General features: G+C 46.0%; 1 protein-coding gene across 1 annotated transcript; it reads right to left on the bottom strand.

Annotated features, from left to right (window-relative positions):
* Nucleotides 1–1,061: 1,061 nt before the first annotated feature.
* On the bottom strand, nt 1,062–4,977 carry LOC149315278 (uncharacterized). The gene is made up of 4 exons (XM_089522884.1): nt 4,934–4,977; nt 3,590–3,675; nt 3,324–3,444; nt 1,062–2,507 (listed from the first exon to the last, which is right to left on the bottom strand). The coding sequence occupies exons 2-4, from the start codon at nt 3,656–3,658 to the stop codon at nt 1,285–1,287; spliced, it is 1,413 nt and encodes a 470-aa protein (XP_089379010.1). The 5' UTR covers nt 3,659–3,675; nt 4,934–4,977; the 3' UTR covers nt 1,062–1,284.
* Between the last annotated feature and the right edge of the window lie 15,512 nt (nt 4,978–20,489).

Genomic DNA, 20,489 nt, shown 5'->3' with positions numbered 1-20,489 from the left:
ATGACCTGAATAGACTAGAAAGTTGGGCCAAAGCTAACACAATGAAATTCAACAGGGAGAAATGTAAGGTACTGCACTTAGGGCGGAAAAATAAAATGCACAGATATAGGATGGGGGACACTTGGCTGAATGAAACTACGTGTGAAAGGGATCTGGGAGTCCAAGTAGACCACAAGTTGAACATGAGTCAATAGTGTGATGCGGCAGCTAAAAACACCAATGCAATTTTAGGCTGCATCAATAAAAGTATAGTGTCTAGATCAAGAGACGTTTCAGACCTCACCTGGAATATTGTGACCAGTTCTGGGCGCCACAATTCAAAAAGACATTGAGAAACTGGAGCGTGTGCAAAGGAGGGCGACTAAAATGTCCTATGAGGAACGACTCAGGGAGCTGGGGATGTTTAGTCTGGAGAAAAGAAGGTTAAGAGGTAATATGATAGCCCTGTTTAAATATTTGAAGGGATGTCATATTGAGGAGGGAGCAAGTTTGTTTTCTGCTGCTTCAGAGAACAGAGAACAATGGATGCAAGCTACAAGAAAAGAGATTCCACCCCTACATTAGGAGGAACTTCCTGAAAGTAAGGGCTGTTCGACAGTGGAACAAACTCTCTTGGAGTGTAGTGGAGTCTCCTTCCTTGGAGGTCTTTAAGCAGAGGCTGGATGGTCATCTGTCAGGGATGCTTTGATTTAGATTTCCTGCATGGCAGAATGGGGTTGTGGTCTCTTTCAACTCTATGATTCTGTGATCCTTTGAGGGAGTGTGTTCCACTGTCAAACAGCCCTCACTGTCAGGAAGTTCCTCCTAAAGTTGAGCTGAAATCTCTTTTCCTGGAGCTTGCATCCATTGCTCCAGGTTCTGTTCTCTGTAGCAGCCAAAAACAAGTTTGCTCCGTCCTCAGTATGACATCCCTTCAAATATTTAAACAGGGCTATCATATCACCTCTTAATCTTTTCTTCTCCAGCCTAAACATCCCTTCTTTGATGTAGTCTTTCAGAAATTTTAGACAGATAATGAGGTACATACAATGCTCCAAATAATTTAAGGGTTTATTGAATGTTCCTGTAAGAAAAAGATACTTTAAAAGCAAATGCTTTGTAGCTGAATTTGAAAAAATGATTATACTAGATCTTTACAAAACACAAGAAAAAAGTCTGAAGACTGCCTGACCAGGAAAGCATTTTCAACCGCTCACATTTCTACCCTTTCTCTTTAATGTGGATTTTATTATGCCTCAACAGGTGTGAATTCTGAGAAAAACAACTCCCAAAGTCCATGTATTCCTATTGTTTCTCTCCTGTATGAATGCTATGGTGGTTTGTAAGGCTGGCACCTGAAATAAAAGACTTGCCACACTCCAGGCATTTGAATTTTTTCTCTCCTGTGTGGAGCCTCTGATGGACCACAAGGTTTGATTTCTGAGCAAAGCCTTTCCCACATTCCTGGCATTTGAATGGTTTCTCTCCTGTATGGACTCTCTGATGGACAACAAGGACTGATTTCTGAGCAAAGCCTTTCAGACACTGCTGGCATTTGAATGGTTTCTCTCCTGTATGGACTCTATGATGGACCACAAGGTCTGACTTCTGAGCAAAGCCTTTCTGACACAGCTGGCATTTGAATGGTTTTGTTGTTGTGTGGACTGTCTCATGGACCAGAAGGTGGGACTTCTTAGCAAAGCCTTTCCCACACTGCTGGCATTTGAATGGTTTCTCTCCTGTGTGGACTGTCTCATGGACAACAAGGATTGATTTCTGAGCAAAGCCTTTCCCACACTGCTGGCATTTGAATGGTTTCTCTCCCATGTGGAGCCTCTGATGGTAAACAAGGATTGATTTCCGAGCAAAGCCTTTCCCACACTGCTGGCATTTGAATGGTTTCTCTCCTGTGTGGACTCTCTGATGGTCAACAAGGATTGATTTCCTAGCAAAGCCTTTGCCACACTGCTGGCATTTGAATGGTTTCTCTCCTGTGTGGACTGTCTCATGGACAACAAGGATTGATTTCTGAGCAAAGCCTTTCCCACACTGCTGGCATTTGAATGGTTTCTCTCCCGTGTGGAGCCTCTGATGGTAAACAAGGATTGATTTCTGAGCAAAGCCTTTCCCACACTGCTGGCATTTGAATGGTTTCTCTCCTGTGTGGACTCTATGATGGTCAACAAGGATTGATTTCCTAGCAAAGCCTTTGCCACACTGCTGGCATTTGAATGGTTTCTCTCCTGTATGGACTCTCTGATGGACAACAAAGTGGGACTTCTGAGCAAAGCCTTTCCCACACTGCTGGCATTTGAATGGTTTCTCTCCTGTATGGACTCTCTGATGGACAACAAAGTGGGACTTCTGAGCAAAGCCTTTCTGACACTGCTGGCATTCGAATGGTTTCTCTCCTGTCTGGACTCTCTGATGGACCACAAGAGCTGTCTTCTGAGTGAAATCTTTCCCACATTGCTGACATTTCTCTCGTTTCCCTCCAGTGTCAATTCTCTTTTCAGTCTCAAGTTCTTCTATAAAGAAGGAGAAAGACAGACAAGAAGTTAAGATAGGAAGGGACTCAGGAACAAACAATGCAGCTAAGCTTTCTCAACTACGAAAAAAAAACATCAAAGGGGTTTTTTTGTCCCCTTTTCCAGCCTTCGTAAATATTCATCACAATTGCTAAATGCAACACCTTAAAATGTCTGAAAAGAAGGACTTGAGATGGTTTGCACCAGTTTACTTCAACAGGTTTTTAAAAAAATTTAGATTTGTGGCTGCCTCAGAATATTTGAGGCACCTGTAAATTTACAGCGCTTTATAAATAAAGGTTAATAATAATAATAATAACCTGTTCTGGCTCTCTTATGGACATTCCCAGAATTCCTTTCCTTTCCAAAGAGAGCTAACTATCTTTGCTTTGCTCCTGCCCTGCCCTCCTCGCTTCCACATGCCTGACCCCCTTCCATTTATGTCCAACTGCTCTGATGCCCATCTGCACTCCTTCAACCTTTCACCCTCAGTATCTCTTCCCTGCCATTCTGTTTTTCACATTCTCTCTCTCACACAGAAAAAGACAGAGAGACAGAGAGTATGGTGCAGGAAAAAGAAACTTTCAGACCCATTGGGTAAGATAATAAATATATAAATAAATCTATAGGAAAACTGAAGAAGGGGTATTTTCAATCCTCAACTGCAGAGCTTGAGTACTGCTCTAAACTGCAAATCCCAGATTCCAGAGGATGTTGTTATGAGAATTAAAATGGAATCATAGTGCTATGATAGTGCCATATGAAAGGAAGGCCCTTCAGTCTTCATAGGAAGGGCCATGGATTCAAGTTCCTTACCCAAGGAGGACACATGCTCATAGTTTTCCATCATCACCACCTCATACAATGCTCTCTGCTTTGGATCCAGCAGTTGCCATTCCTCTTTGTTGAAGTACACCGCCACATCTTTAAAAATCACCTGCAACACAAAGTAGCCTCGTCTACAGATTTTCTAAGCAAAAGGTGAGGAAAGCACATGCTACATCCCAAATATTATTTAATCCCTGCAGAATGTTGAGAGCCCTTCCAATGGCTGAATTGCAAAGGAGGGAGTGAACATTCACCTTCTTCAAGGTAATCTCTCCTGTGGTTTCCTGCAGACCTTCATCGTTTTTCCTTCTTGTGGAGGCCATCTTGGATAGATGCACTCCTGCAGAAACAACAAATGGAGGGGTTTTACATATGCACACATTTACACAGTCTTCCATGGACCACCAAAATAAAAATTCAATGGCGCTGAGAAAAAAATCAAACCAAAACCTGTCCCTACAAGACAAAATAACTAAATTCAGGCTGTCGCACTTTGGAGATATTGGGAGATGACAGGACCCCTTGGAAAAGTGGAAGGTGGCAAGAAAAGACAAAGAATGCACTGGAGATGGATAGAGTCAAGGAAGCCCAGATACTGAGCTTGCCAGAAATGGCTGAGCCTTTTAATAACAGTGGCTTTTGCAGATAATAATAATAATCTCTCATTCTTAGGGTTCCCCTCGGCTGAAGCCAACTGACAGCACAGAATAAAAACAAAAGGCTCTTCCTTCATCATCAGAAAAACAAAATCTCCTCTATCTGGAATTATGCACAAGATTTAGTCCTAAATATAGGAAGGAAGTCTTGCAGCCTTCCAGGCCTTGGACTCCAACTCCTAGCACCTCATTTATTTCTTATCCTGTCCAAGGGGCTGTTGGGAGCTGCAGTTTATCAATACGTCGAGGTCCACAGGATGCCCACTCCAGTCCATAGAAAATAAACTGCATGCAATGAAGGAAGAAGAATCTCCCTCTGTCTGCTTAGGTTTCAGAGGCAGCATGGGGCAAGTAGTGTAGAAAGAGCTTCAGCGCCAGAGCGGGACTCCTTTTGCCTTGAAAGAACCCTATGGCCTGTTACAGACAGTCCAAAATAAAGCTGCTTCGAGTCACTTTGGAGGTATGGTATTTCAATGATGCATGCGTCCTAAGAGTCCAAAAGCCACACCAAAGCCACGCTCCGGTCCTAAGGACTGGAGTGCAGCTTTGGTGTGGCTTTTGGACTCTTAGGACTCATGCATCATTGAAATACCATACCTCCAAAGTGACTCGAAGCAGCTTTATTTTGGACTGTCTGTAACAGGCCAATGTATTCACAGAGAAACCCCTTCCCAAGAACTATTACTATCTCTTTGCTCCCCTCAAGGCTCTCAAGGGGCAGATGAGGCCTTTCAGCCAGGGAAGCCCCATGTCTCTTGGGGGAAAGAAGGGGGCTTCCTTGCTTTCAGCCCCCAAGGCTCCCTCTCTATGGAAGACCCCTCAGACCCCCATCATTGACCCCAAAAGGGGGGCTCTTCCCCATTCTTCATTCCCACACATGGACCACATTTGGCTGCCTCCCATTCCCCTCCTTCTTCTCCCCAACTGCCTCTGGGCACCCACCTTCCCTTCTCCACCAAGAAAACCAGAAGGAACCGTTATTCCTAACTGGCCAACAGTCAACAGTCAACCCCCCCCCCCCCCCAGCCTTCTAGAATCTCAAACTGCCACTCACTCTGAGCATTCCTCACTTTCAACCCCCCCAACAGATGACTGACCAATGACATTTACCATAAATGACATGCATCTTCATTTCCTTACCTTACCTTCTCTAAGAAACATCTACATTTTAAACGAAGGTCCATAATGTCCCATGAGTCCCTTTCCCAGCTGCTTTGGACCTCCCCAGACCGACCTTCCCAGACCATCTCTGGAGACTCTTCTTGGTCTTGAGGCTCAAGAAGGGAGTTGACTTGCTTGGCCCCTTGGAGGGTCTTTCTCAAAATGGAGGTGGGATCTGGAGGTCATTGGGAAAGGGTCCACCTCCTGGCAACAAAAGTTATTTCCCTTAGACACAGCCATAGAGGGAACAAGGCAAACAGTGCAAGGACCCAACAGTTGGAGGCAAAAATGTTTGCACAGGCAGCAAGTAAAGGGAACACATGGTCTTAAATGCCTCTACACTAATGCACAGAGCATGGGAAATAAGCAAGATGAACTCGAAATCCTAGTACAACAAAGCAAATATGATATAATTGGCCTCACTGAAACTTGGTGGGATGAGTCTCATGGTTGGAATGTAGAAATACAGGAATATAACCTTTTTAAGAGAAACAGGCCAAACAAGAAAGGAGGAGGAATAGCCCTATATGTCAGGGACATTTACACCAGTGAAGAGATCCAGGACATCAATCCTGGCAGCCAGGTGGAGAGCATATGGATAAAAATTAAAGGGGAAGGAAACAACAAGGATGTTATTGTGGGAGTCTACTACAGACCCCCAAGTCAGACTGAGGAATTGGATGATGCCTTTCTAGAACAGATGACCACACACTCAGGAAGGAGAGATGTAGTAGTGATGGGTGACTTCAACTATCCTGATATTTGTTGGAAGTCAAATTCAGCAAAATCCTCAAGGTCTAGTAAATTCCTCACTTGCCTCAAAGACAATTTCATTGTCCAAAAGGTGGAAAAGGAAACAAGGGGATCAGCTATTTTAGATCTGATCCTAACCAACAAGGATGACTTGGTTAATAAAGTACAAGTGGTGGGATCCTTAGGTGGGAGTGACCATGCTCTCCTGGAGTTTGTTATACAATGGAAAGGAGAAGCCAGGCATAGTCAGACATGCATTCTAGACTTTAGGAAAGTTGATTTCAGTAAAGTTAGAGAAATACTGGGGGTGATCCCATAGTCAGGAATACTAAAAGAGTTCAGGATGGATGGGAGTTTCTCAAAAGGGAGATACTGAAGGCACAGTTTAAAACAGTTCCAGTGAGAAAGAGAAATGGGAGATGACTCAAGAACCCAGGAGGGATGACTAAGGAACTTTCAACTCAGCTAAGTTTTAAATGGAACATGTATAAGAAATACAAAAAGGGGGAAATCACCAAAGAGGAATTCAAACAAATAGCAAGCATGTATAAAGTCAGAAAAGCCAAAGCACAGAATGAACTCAGGCTTGCTAGAAAAGTTAAGAACAACAAAAAGGGCTTTTTTGGATATGTCCGCAGCAAAAGGAAGAAGAAGGAAACGGTAGGACCACTGCGTGGAGAAGATGGCAAAATGCTAACAAAAGACAGAGAAAAAGCAGAATTACTCAACACTTTCTTTGTCTCAGTCTTTTCAGAAAAGGCAAAGGGTGCTCAACCTGAGGATAATGGAGCAGAGGACAGAATAGGGGAATTTCAGCACAGAATAAGTAAAGAGATAGTAGAGGAATACCTTGTTAATCTAAATGAATTTAAGTCTGCAGAACCAGATGAACTCCATCCAAGGGTATTAAAAGAACTGGCAAATGTAATATTGGAGCCATTGGCAATCATATGTGAAAACTCCTGGAAAACAGGAGAAGTCCCAGGAGACTGGAGGAGGGCAAACACCCCCATCTTCAAAAAGGGGAAGAAAGAGGATCCCAACTATTAACGTCAGTTAGTCTGACATCAATTCCAGGAAAGATTCTGGAGCAGATCATTAAACAGAGAGTCTGTAAACATCTAGAAAGCAATGCCATAATCAAAAAAAGTCAACACGGGTTTCAGAGAAAGAAGTCATGCCAGACAAATCATATCTCGTTCTTTGATAAAGTTACCAGCTTGTTAGATGAAAGGAATGTTGTGGATATAATATGTCTTGATTTCAGTAAGGCCTTTGACAAAGTTTCCCATGACATTTTTGCAAACAAGCTTGTAAAATGTGGGCTAGACAAAGTAACTGTTACATGGATTTGTAATTGGTTGACCGGCCGAACCCAAAGGGTGCTCAACAATGGCTCCTTTTCATCCTGGAGAGAAGAGACCAGTGGGGTCCCACTGGGCTCTTTCCTGGGGCCAGTACTGTTCAACATCTTTATGACTTGGAGGACAGAATTGGGAGCATAGTTATCAAATTTGCAGATGACACCAGATTGGGAGGGATAGCTAATACTCCAGAGGACAGGATCAAAATTCAAAATGACCTGAACAGACTGGAAGGCTGGACCACAGCTAACAAAGTGAACTTCAGCAGGGAGAAATGTAAGATACTGCACTTAGGGTGGAAAAATAAAATGCTACATGTGAAAGGGAGTCCAAGTAGACCACAAGTTGAACATGAGTCAACAGTGCGATGCGGCAGCTAACAAGGCCAATGCGATTTTAGGATGCATCAATAGAAGTATAGTGTCTAGATCAGGGATCAGCAATCCCCGGCCCGCGGGCCTCATCCGGCCTGCGGAGGCGGCAGGACTGGCCCCAGCTCGGTCCTGCCACCCATTTCCTCAGGCGGTATTGTGGTGGCGGCGGTGAGGAGGGCGGGCCACAGACAGTGGCGACGCCCACCCACCAGGGGCTTCCTCTAGCCCTGTGCATGCCTGCAGGGCCGAGCAGAGGGCTAAATAGGAGGAGTTTCTCCTCCTGGGGCTGGCTGGCCAATGGCTGCTGGCAGGGGGTGGGCTGTTGGAGCTCCAGCCTGCCCCCGTTGGCCAGCCAGCCTCAAGAGGAGGAGCTCCTCCTCTAGTCCTCGGCAGGGCAGGAGAGGGCGGCAGTGCTCCTCCTCCCTCCCGCCCTGCCCGCGGTTGCCTCACAGCCGATGGCCGGGCAGGAGGGAGGTGGGGGTCCTCCTGCTACCACCTGGGCTCCCTGGGGGCCTTTCCTCCCCCAGACCCCTCTCTCCGGAGGGAGGTCTTGCGGAGGGCCACCCCCTGGGCTCCCTGGGGGCCTTTCCTCCCCCAGACCTCTCTCTCCGGAGGGAGGTGTTGCAGAGGAAGGGCCCTGAGGGAGCCCAGGGCCTGGCGGGCCGGCGTCCTGGGCTCCCTGAAGGTCTTTCCTCCGCCAGACATCTCTGTCCGGATGGAGGTTTGGTGGAGGAAGGGCCCCTGAGGGGGAGGCCTCCAGCGCTGGCGCCCCCAGCCAGCTCTTTTGCTGTCCTCTGACGGGGCCTGGGGCCGGCAGAGAGGGGGAGGCCTCCAGCGTTGGCGGCCCCTGCCGGCTCTTTTGCCGGCCTCTGACGGGGCCTAGGGCCCCCTCAGGGGCCGGCAGAGAGGGGGAGGCCTCCAGCGCTGGCGGCCCCTGCCGGCTCTTTTGCCGGCCTCTGACGGGGCCTGGGGCGCCCTCAGGGGCCGGCAGAGAAGGGGAGGCCTCCAGCGCTGGCAGCCCCCGCCGGCTCTTTTGCCGGCCTCTGACGGGGCCTGGGCCCCCCTCAGGGGCCGGCAAAGAGGGGGAGGCCTCCAGTGCTGGCCCCGCCCCGGAGGGTGGAAGCTCCATCCCGGCATGCAGCTCTGCCCCTGGAGGGTGGAAGCTCCCCCCCCCGGCACGAGGCCCCGCCCCCGGAGGGTGGAAGCTACCCCCCTGCTTCGGCCCCCTCAGTTTTCTGAGGGACAGCAACCCAGCCCCCGGCTCAAAAAGGTTGCCTACCCCTGGTCTAGTTCAAGGGAAGTAATAGTGCCACTGTGTTCTGCTCTGGTCAGGCCCCTCCTGGAATATTGCATCCAGTTCTGGGCGCCACAATTCAAAAAGGATGTGGAGAAACTGGAGCCATGTAGCCAAAGGAGGGTGACTAAAATGGTGAAGGGTCTGGAAACCATGTCCTATGAGGAAGCTGGGGATGTTTATCCTGGAGAAGAGAAGCTTAAGAGGTAATATGATAGCCCTATTTAAATACTTAAAGGGATGTCATATTGAGGAGGGAGCAAGCTTGTTTTCTGCTGCTCAAGAGACTAGAACGCGAAGCAATGGATGCAAACTGTAGGAAAAGAGATTCCACCTCAACATTAGGAGGAACTTCCTGACAGTAAGGGCTGTTCAACAGTGGAACAAACTCTTTCGGAGTGTGTTGGAGGTCTTCAAACAAAGGCTGGATGGCCATCTGTCAGGGATGCTTTGATTTGGATTGGACTGGATGACCCTTGTGGTCTCTTCCAACTCTATTATTCTATGATTCTATGATTCTATGAACCATTAAAACATAATGGTAGGCAAACATGCATTGAGTGCAGGACACTTAAAAGCCATACCCTGAGAAGAACTCCTCCTCACAAATCTGTAGTGGGCAACAGTATCACTATATTCTCTATTAAATAAATAAATAAATAAATAAATAATAAAATTTTATTTCTATACCGCTGTTCCAAAGATCACAGCGGTGTACAACAAGGATAAAAACAGATAAAAACATCACAACCCCACACCCCAACAGTATTACAAGAATAGCAGTAAAAACAATTACAAACAACATCCATACAAGTGGCTGTGTAGAATGGAATACAGCAAAACGTTGTGAAGGGGAAGAGCATAACAACAAGGCTCAAATCCTTGCTAGTCTTTGGGGAATCACCATCCACATTTTGGACAGCCATCCCTCATCCTCTGTCTGACTGGGCCATATCTCTCCTGCTATCTCTCCAAGGGGGGGGGGGGTGTCTTGCCATCTCAGTTTCATGGATCTGCTGACAACCAGGTTCTTCTCTACAGTTTGCACTGTAAGAGAGTGCAAACCCCTGATTGTGTCTCTGTCTCTGTGGGCCTCCAAGTGGCTTCTTGCCTTATGATTATCCCTTGAACTCTACAGGGTGCAGATAAGGGGACTCTGATGGGCAGGAAAGAAAAAAGGCTGGGCTACGCTTTAAAGCATCCACTTTCCAATTCATGGGAAGCTTGAATCCACTGCTTTTTCCATTTCCACAACTGAGTGTTGAGAGGGAAAAACAATGGCGTTTGGTTGGCAAGGAGAGAATAAAAGGGGGCACGATTTGCCCTGTGCACATCCTGGATGCCCCGAATCGGACCAGCAGCACACTCCTATTGTCGACACACTGATAAAACCCAGTGTTTTGAAAAGAAATTGAAATTGGGGTGCTAAAAACTGGCGCATGTATGAATTATCCCCTTTTGAACCGGTTTGTAGTGTGAACAGCACCTTAGGAGAGCTGTTTTAAAGATTAAGGATCTGCTCGGTTCTAGTGATCTGGAGGATCACTAGAAAGCAAAGGGTCCCAAACTCAGAGTATGTCTCCTGACCACCCCCTGACCCCCCAAAACTGGCATCAAAGCACAGTTCAACTTTTGCTCAGGAAAACAACAGAAGCGGGAAAAGGGCCCATTAACAGATTTCATTTTGTGTGTTTGTTGTAGCGGTTTGAGAGTTGGACTAAGGGGGTGTTCCCATTCGCCTATAAAGCGGATCATGATGCAAATTTAGGGGGTATCGTTTCCACTCAAGCCCGAATTAGATCTGCATTGCCCCTGAATCATTCCCATAGAGATTCAAATCTGAATCGGATTATCTTCAATAATTTGAATTATATTCCTATAAACCGGTTTAAAAAAACAGTAGGTTTTCCGAATTCCTGTAACACTGTTTTTAATTCAATTATACTGCTTAAAGGGTCTTCCAAAAAGACCACAACATCATCAGCATAAGCTTTCACTTTGTGATGTTGGTCTTTTACTTTCACTCCTTGGATCTTCACATTCTGTCTTATATTTTGTAACAGGACTTCCATTATCATAATGAACAATAGTGGGGACAGCGGGCACCCCTGCCTTGTCCCCTTCTTTATGCAGAATTCTTGGGATTTCCCCCCATTAACCACTACCCACGCTTTTTGTTCTTTATAAAGCTCTTTTATCCACTCCAAGAAAGTTTCTCCCACCTCTATTTTTTTCAACATTTCATGCATGAACTGCCAGTTCACATTGTCATATGCCTTCTCCGCATCAATGAAGATTAAGGCCACCTTCTTTTCTTTATGTACATTGTAATATTCCAACACATCTATAACAGTTCTTTGGTTTTCCCTTATCTGTCTTTCCGGCAGAAAGCCGTTCTGGTCAGCATGGATCTTATCCTTTAGTATTACCTTCAATCTTTCTGCTAGAATGGATGTTAACAGTTTATAGTCATTATTTATCAAGGAGATCGGCCTATAGTTCTTTGGATCTTTCTCATCTTTACCTTCTTTATGTATTACTATTATATTGGCCCCTCTCCATGATTCTGGTTTACCTTCTCTTCTTATACTATTGTATACCTTCAACATACATGGTATTAGCTCTTCCTCAAATGTTTTATAAAAACCTCCTGGTAATTCGTCCCATCCTGGTGATGTACCACTATTCACTTTCCTGATTGCCTCTTTCAGTTCTTCTACAGTTATAGGTACATTCAGCTTATTTTGTAGTTCCTTCTCTAATGATTCTATTTTCTGTGTCCCTAAATATTTTTTAATCCTCTCCTGTTGCTCGTTTCCTAATTTTCCCTCTATATATAAATCTTTATAATATTCTTCTAATATTCTCTTCAAATCTTTCTGTTCCTTATATATTCTATCTCCGCTTCTGAGTTCTGTGATCAATTTTCTTTCTTTTATCTTTCTTAATCTTTGAGCAAGCCATTTCCCCGGTTTATTTGCCTCCTCAAAGAATTTTTGTCTAGTTCTTTTTAATTGCCATTCCACCTCTCTATTTAACTCCTCATTAAGTTGCCTCTGTAGCAGATTTACTTCCTTTCTTACTTTCTCATTTTTTGGGTTTTCTCTTAACTCTCCTTTCTTTTCAGTTTTTTGCATTAAGTTTTGCATATTTCTTTCTTTCATTCTTTTCATTTGCGATCCTAATTTCACAAATAACCCCCTTGTGACTGCTTTACATGTATCCCACAACACTTTTGGTTTCACTCCATCCTTGTCATTTTCTTTAAAGAACCATTTTAACTCTTCTTTCGCATATTTTACACTTTCTTTGTTTTCCATTATAGATTCATTTAATCTCCATGCCCACTCCTCCCCCCCCCCCTTAAACTTAATACTACCGGGTTATGGTCTGATACTAGTTTTGGTAATACCTCTATTTTACAAATGTCCGGTAACAGTACTTTGGATAAGACAAACATGTCTAACCTTGACATGGACTTATGTCTTTCTGAGTAAAAGGTGTATCCCTTTTCTTTTCCATATTTATAGTTCCAAGCCTCTTTCAGTACACAATTATCCATCATTTCAAACACTATTTTTGGCAACTTTCCATGCTCCCTTTTTTTCTTTCTTCTTTTTTCCATTTTGTGTCAATCTATCCTCCTTGGGGTTAAATACCCCATTCCAGTCTCCCATTATGATTACTTTATCTATCTTTTTTTCTAGGATTATATCTTGAATTTTCTTAAAGAAGTTCTCTTTCTCTCTAAAGGGCGCATATATCCCTATAAGTAACATTTGCATTTCTCCTATCTTAATTTCTATTCCTACATACAGTCCTTTCTGATCTATAATAACCTCTTTACTTTGTATATTCTTATTTACATATAATACTACTCCCTTTTTCCTTTTGTCATTTGCTGAGATATATGCTATACCAAGTTTCGGATTTTTCAGATACTTTATATCCCTTTTATTTATATGTGTTTCCTGTAGACAAATGATATTAACTTTCTGTTTTTCTAAAAAAGATAGACGTGAGCCCTCTTTGCTCCTGAATTTAACCCTTTCACATTCCACATTAAGTATTTAATTGCCATCTTTATTTCCCTTGGACTCTTAGCCCTCCTTGACATTATCACAACATTTTACACCTTTTACAGTATTGGTACTTCCAACAACAAATTCCCCCCTTCTTACTCTATTCCAGATTTATACCTTTTCTCTTTCTTATTATTTTTTATACCCTATCACACTTTTCTCTTTACTACTCTTTCCTCTTTTCGTCCCCCCAATCTTGTTTTATTCTATCATACATCTCCTTTGCTTTCTCTATTGTATCAACTCTGTAACGTCTTTGCCTGTAATTAAAAGATATTCCTTCTACCTTCTCCCACCTAAACTCTACATTTCCTTTCATCAACAATCTTGTGAGGAATTTATATTCTTGTCTCCTTTTTAGAATTTGGCTAGGAACATCTTTAAATATCTTAACTTCTTCATTCTCTATTACCAGTTTCCCAGTATAGCTTTTTGTATTATTAACTCCCTTATCTTTGTTCTCATCAGGTAAATCACTATATCCCTCAGAACCTTTCTTTCCCTAGCCGCAATCGAATTTATTCTAAACATTCTATCTATTTCTGCTTCCATTTTACCTTCCTCTAATTCTAAGAATTTTTCTAGGGCAGGGACTATTCTCTTTTCCAAATTTTCATTTGGATTTTCCGATAATCCTCTGAGCTTAATACATTTCTCTCTGTATTTCAACTCCAACTGTGTCCCTCTCCATTCCTCCTGCTGTAACCTCTCCTTAACCGACTTGGAGATGGTTGAAGGACTTTCTCATAAAGGGAGGCCTTCAGTTTTTGATTTCGGTTCTTCAAGGCCTGTGTAGTCATGGCCTTACAATGGGGACAATCTTTTGGAACATGGGTCTCCCCCAAACACAGGGCACATTTATCATGTCCATGCGAGATTGGGATTTTAACCCCCTACTTAGAACATCTCTTGAAAGAAGCCATCATACAAATAATGGTCTAACAGTACAATGGTCAAGCCAAAGTTAGCAAACAATGTCCGTAGGATTAATCCATAGAGAGTGGTCAAGAATAATTTAGTTGGTCAAAGTGCAGAGATTTGAGATGAAAAGGCCGATAGCAAGGAAAACAACGACCTAGCGAAGTTCCTTGAGCTGCTAAGTGCGGTGGAACAAAGTAACTGGGGAAGAGCGGGACCGTTAGGGGCTATATATGGGATGGACAGGGCTACTGCCAAAAAGTTGCCAAAAGTTGCAAACTAACTTTTGCCTCGAGATTCTAGAAGTTTCCGAACATTCCTGCGCAGGCGCAGAATAACCCATTTGTGTGATTCGCAGAGACCACGAAGAAGAAGGAATTGTGGGAATATAGTCACAAGGAAAATGTGGGTTTTACTACTAACCAGGCATTAAAGGGTTACTGCAAGCCATAATGATTAGGCATGTAAACAGGAAGTGACGTCAAAAAGATAGAATGCCACCAGTCTGACAAGTCACTCAGGAGGGTGGCTGGGTTCTTTGTGAGACCAGAGGGAGAGGCAAGGCCTAGTGGGCCTCACGGAGCCTTTGCTGGAGTAGTGGCTGGGTTCTTTGTGAGACCAGAGGGAGAGGCAAGGCCTAGTGGGCCTCACGGAGCCTTTGCTAGAGTAGTGGCTGGGTTCTTTGTGAGACCAGAGGGAGAGGCAAGGCCTAGTGGGCCTCACGGAGCCTTTGCTGGAGTAGTGGCTGGGTTCTTTGTGAGACCAGAGGGAGAGGCAAGGCCTAGTGGGCCTCACGGAGCCTTTGCTAGAGTAGTGGCTGGGTTCTTTGTGAGACCAGAGGGAGAGGCAAGGCCTAGTGGGCCTCACGGAGCCTTTGCTGGAGTAGTGGCTGGGTTCTTTGTGAGACCAGAGGGAGAGGCAAGGCCTAGTGGGCCTCACGGAGCCTTTGCTGGAGTAGTGGCTGGGTTCTTTGTGAGACCAGAGGGAGAGGCAAGGCCTAGAGGGCCTCACGGAGCCTTTGCTGGAGTAGTGTCTGGGTTCTTTGTGAGACCAGAGGGAGAGGCAAGGCCTAGTGGGCCTCACGGAGCCTTTGCTAGAGTAGTGGCTGGGTTCTTTGTGAGACCAGAGGGAGAGGCAAGGCCTAGTGGGCCTCACGGAGCCTTTGCTAGAGTAGTGGCTGGGTTCTTTGTGAGACCAGAGGGAGAGGCAAGGCCTAGTGGGCCTCACGGAGCCTTTGCTGGAGTAGTGGCTGGGTTCTTTGTGAGACCAGAGGGAGAGGCAAGGCCTAGTGGGCCTCACGGAGCCTTTGCTGGAGTAGTGGCTGGGTTCTTTGTGAGACCAGAGGGAGAGGCAAGGCCTAGTGGGCCTCACGGAGCCTTTGCTAGAGTAGTGGCTGGGTTCTTTGTGAGACCAGAGGGAGAGGCAAGGCCTAGTGGGCCTCACGGAGCCTTTGCTAGAGTAGTGGCTGGGTTCTTTGTGAGACCAGAGGGAGAGGCAAGGCCTAGTGGGCCTCACGGAGCCTTTGCTAGAGTAGTGGCTGGGTTCTTTGTGAGACCAGAGGGAGAGGCAAGGCCTAGTGGGCCTCACGGAGCCTTTGCTAGAGTAGTGGCTGGGTTCTTTGTGAGACCAGAGGGAGAGGCAAGGCCTAGTGGGCCTCACGGAGCCTTTGCTAGAGTAGTGGCTGGGTTCTTTGTGAGACCAGAGGGAGAGGCAAGGCCTAGTGGGCCTCACGGAGCCTTTGCTAGAGTAGTGGCTGGGTTCTTTGTGAGACCAGAGGGAGAGGCAAGGCCTAGTGGGCCTCACGGAGCCTTTGCTAGAGTAGTGGCTGGGTTCTTTGTGAGACCAGAGGGAGAGGCAAGGCCTAGTGGGCCTCACGGAGCCTTTTCTGGAGTAGTGACGAGCATCTTACATCAGAGAGGGTTGTTACTAGTGTGGATGGTGGATGGTGTGGATGTATATATTGTTGCACACAGTGGAGCTTCTTCTAAGAATAAAAGCCTCATCTGAGAGAGGTTTACAGTGTCTCTGCTCATTAAGAAAGGGAGAGATGTTTCTCCAGCTCACAAGTGCTGACTACAGTCACGAAGCTGGAAAATATGGTGCCAAACGTTGGCGTCTCGCGTCACGCACTGCGCAACATCAACAGCGTTTTAACAGCTTGAACTGGAGGGATGTCTCCAGAGAGCATTCCTGTCCAGAGCAGAAATGGAAAGGCATTGAAGCAGTTGTTAGCCACCTGTTCCTGGAAAGAGAGTGACATTAGACCCGAAAGTTCATTGGTTTTTCTATACACAGTTGGGGCATTGAACATGGCTTTATTTAACATGGCCTCTTGCATATTTCAGAGGCTTATTCCATAACCAAACCCTTTGGGTTTAACACTGAACATGGGTTAACTATGCATGTTTAACATGTCCAGGTGGTTTAACAAGAAGTGCATTTGCCCTCGGTTTCAGGTTTCTTGCCCCAACTGTACTTCTCAGAAGTGTGTACTTGGTCAAGGTACTTTAGTTTTTCTTCACTGCGCATGAGTTTGTAAAAATCAGAGCAATTTACATTGGCCATTCCTGAGAGGCTTGCTGATACCAATATCACCACCACCATCATCATCATCACCATCATTGTCACAACAATGCAGATTTGTTAGCATTAAAAGCACCAAAAATACACAGAAAAGGCACTTTAGAAAAAAAAAACTTACGAAATGGGCACCCACCTCTTCCTCCTCCTCCTGCTACTCTTCTTCCTCCTCCTCTTCCTCCTGCTACTCTTCCTCCTCCTCCTGCTACTCTTCCTCCCTCTTCCTCCTCCTCCTGCTACTCTTCCTCCCTCTTCCTCCCTCTTCCTCCTCCTCCTCCTGCTCTTCCTCCCTCTTCCTCCTCCTCCTCCTCTGGCCGTTGCTGCCTTGCTGGGCCTGGGCCGGCTGGCCCACGTAGAGACCAAATAGAGGAGGAGCTCCTCCTCTTGAGGCTGGCTGGCCAATGGGGGCAGACTGGAGCTCCAACAGCCCCGCCCCCTGCCAGCAGCCATTGGCCAGCCAGTCCCAGGAGGAGAAACTCCTCCTGCTTAGCCCTGCACGCAGCCCTGCAAGAGCGCGCAGGGCAAGCAAAAGTGCCGGCATGGGTGGCAAAGGCCGTGTCCCTGGTGGTGGCCGCAGTGGTGGCGGCGACAGCGGGCAGTGCGTGGCGCACAGCACAACGGCCGCAGGAGTGGTCGTGCGGAGCGGCAGCCACAGCAGCCACCATAGTCGCCAGCAGCGGCAGCTGAACCGGGGCAAACCCGGGTCAGTGAACAAACCGGGACGGGACGACCCCGCCCAGTTCAAAAGCAGGATTGTCCCATCCCCAGGCGGGACATGGCAATCCTATCTGCAACTCCTGGGCTGCATCTACACTGGAGAATTAACCTGGTTTGGCACCTCTTTAACTCTTTCTGGCTCAAGACTATGGAATTCTGGGAGTTGGAGTTTGTTGTGGGGTCCCTCCCTCTTTCTTTCCTCCTGTCCCTCGCTCCCTCCTGCCTTCTTCCCTCACCCTTCCTTCCTTCCTTCCTTCCTTCCTTCCTTCCTTCCTTCCCCCTTTCTTCCCTTTATCTTTTTTCCTTCCCCCTTCCCTGCCTGCCTGCCTGCCTGCCTGCCTGCCTGCCTGCCTTCCTTCCTTCCTTCCTTCCTTCCTTCCTTCCTTCCCTTTCTTGCCAAGAGAGAGACTTGTTGAGGAAAGGCTTGCCATGGCCTTCCTCTGAGGCTGAGAGCGTGTGATGCCCTCACCCAGTGGGTTTCCATGGCTGAGCTAAGATTTGAACCGTGAGTCATAGTCTAATGCTCAAACAAGTAGTCCACAACTCAAACACTGGCTCCAACAATCCACTTTAAAAGCTTGGTCTTCTCCCTAGATGTCTTCACCGCAAAGGAAGGCACCACAAAATGGAAGACATTCAATAAAAAGGGAGAAGAGGACTCAAGAAAAGCTCAAAACACTCCTAGAAATGTTAATGCATGCTTCTTAGTCATGCTCAGAATGGAGGATGTTTTAGAATACCTCCAGGACAGAAGATTGGAATGGAGGACATGTCCTGGAAGAGGAGGAGGTCTGCCCTGCCCTGAGGCGAACCTACCATGGGGTTTTCTTGGCAATATGAGTTCAGAGAAGCTTTGCCATGGCCTTCCTCTGAGGCTGAGAGAGTGTGATTTGCCACTCTTGGTGGTTGTGCCTACTATGTGTCTTTTCTTTCTCGCCCTGGAGCCATTCCCATCCGTTTTTCATAGGCTGCATCTACACTGCAGAAGTAATGCAATTTGACACTGCTTTAACTGCTCTGGCTCCTTGCTATGGAATCCTGGGATTTGGATTTTTGGAGGAGAATTCGCCTTCTCAGTCAGAGAGCAGTGGAGCCACAACAAACTACAAATCCCAGGGCTCCATAGCATGGAACCAGCAGGATGACCAGATGTCCTCTTTTTCTGGGGTATATCTTACATTTCAATCTTCTGTCCAGGAAGAATTCCAAAAATGTCCTCCCTTTTGAGCATCACTAAGAAGCATGAATTTATATTTATATGAGGGGTTTCAGCTTTTACTTGGTCATATCCTCCATTTTACTTGAAAGCCCTACATTTTGCGATGCCTTGTCCTCCTTTGCGATTAGGACAGCTGATCACCGTGGGAGCCAAGGGCAGCTAAAGTGGTGTCAAACTGCATTAATTCTGCAGTGTGGCAGCAGCCCTGGCCCTCTCACCTGGTGGCCCTACTGGTTTTCTTCTTTCTTGTGACACTCTTTTCTGCCCCTTGAGTGAAGATTTTTAGTTTTTAGGAGCCATAGATGGACCACTACTATCCCATAAATTCATGGGGATAGGATCCAGATTTTTCCACATCATTAGAATGAATAATACTTCCAGCGTGCCAAAAGACTATGTGTGCATTAGTCTCCATTCCAAATATCACAGCAGTAAATAAGTCTTTAACCTGTAAAAATCTATTTGGATTTTTGACTAATTCTCAATACTGTGAAGAGAGATTGAAACCTAAATTTTATGTCATGTTTAGTTTTAACAAATGAAACAGTGGAGATCAAGCAGTGAAAATAATTATGAGGGGCGACAGTGGTGCCAAAATATTTCTTGCCTAGAGTGGCAAAATACCTAGAGCCGGCCCTGGGTATACGGCCCTCAAAGTGTGCTTTGTACTGGAGAAGTGGTTGTGTTGACTAGTGGGTTCAATGTGGAAAACTATGACCAGTCTCCTTAAAAATTCTTAAATGGAACAGCCAGATGCGGTTGCAGAAAATTAAACAAGTAAAGTTTAGAGAGCCTGCATGGTGTCGTGCTTCGAGAATTGGACTGAGACTCTGGAGACCAGAGCTTGAATCCTCACTCAGCCATGGAAACCCACTGGGTGACCTTGGGCAATTCACACTCTCTCAGCCTCAGAGGAAGGCAAATCCCTCTGAAAAAATCTTGCCAAGAAGACACCTGAGGGTTGCAATAATAATAATAATAATAATAATAATAATAATAATAATAATACTTTATTCTTATATACCGCTATTCCTTTTTCAAGATCATAGCGGTGTACACGTTAAAAGACAGTATAAAAACAGCAAAAAACAGCATTAAAACATCAAATAGCAATCTAAAAAGAGATAATAAAACATCAACTCATAGGGGGGAAAGCTTGACGGAAAGGGAAAGTTTTTAGCATCCTCTTAAATCCATCAAGGGATGAGGCTGTGCGGAGCTCGTCGGGCAGGGTATTCCATAATTTGGGGGCTGAGATTGAAAATGCCCTCTGTGTTGCACTATAATGAGCACTTGGAATAGACAAGAGATGTTTCCCACCCGACCTGAGAGTGCGGGGCGGATTGTACGGGGAGAGGCGCTCCTCCAAGTACCTGGGCCCAAGCCATTTAGGACTTTATAGGTAATAACCAACACCTTGTATTGCGCTCGGAAGCGAATGGGCAGCCAATGGAGGTCTTTCAATACAGGTGTTATATGACTGGCCCTGGAGCATCCAGTGACCAGTCTAGCAGCCATGTTCTGCACCAACTGTAGCTTCCGAGTTTGGTACAAGGGTTGCCCCATGTAGAGCGCGTTACAGAAGTCCAAACGAGAGGTTAGCAGAGCATGTACCACGGTTTCAAGGTCAGCCCGGCCCAGGTAGGGACGCAGCTGGCATATCAGCCGAAGCTGAAAACAGGTGCTCCTGACCGTCGCATCCACCTGAGATGTGAGGTGGGGCGACGAGTCCAGGAGCACCCCCAGGCTGCGAACAGAGTCCTTCACAGGGAGCGTGACCCCATTCAGGACAGGTGGAACAATTTCCTTCCCCGGACCAGGAGAACCTATCACCAGTACTTCCATTTTCTCTGGATTCAAACTGAGTCTGTTTCCCCTCATCCAGCCCATTACTGACTCCAAGCAGGCATTTAGAGGAGAGATGCCATCCTTAGTCACTGCATCAGTCAGAGACACAGAGAAGACTATTTGGGTGTCATCAGCGTACTGATAACACCGCGCCCCGTGTTTCCGGATGATCTCTCCCAGCGGCTTCA

Source organism: Sceloporus occidentalis, unplaced genomic scaffold (assembly GCF_023333645.1).
Source record: "Sceloporus occidentalis isolate IW3139 unplaced genomic scaffold, rSceOcc1.0.p SCAF_4, whole genome shotgun sequence".
In the NCBI taxonomy this organism is placed as follows: Eukaryota; Metazoa; Chordata; class Lepidosauria; order Squamata; family Phrynosomatidae; genus Sceloporus; species Sceloporus occidentalis.
Note: the sequence above shows the minus strand (reverse complement) of the source record. Positions and strands in the feature narration are given on the sequence as shown.

Coding starts and splice junctions, on each gene's coding strand:
- LOC149315278 (XM_089522884.1), bottom strand. CDS start 3,658: ATGGCCTCCACAAGAAGGAAAAACGATGAAGGTCTGCAGGAAACCACA. Junction 3,445..3,589: donor GAGAGATTACCTTGAAGAAG/GTGAATGTTCAC, acceptor TTTGTGTTGCAG/GTGATTTTTAAAGATGTGGC. Junction 2,508..3,323: donor TGAGCATGTGTCCTCCTTGG/GTAAGGAACTTG, acceptor CCTTCTTTATAG/AAGAACTTGAGACTGAAAAG.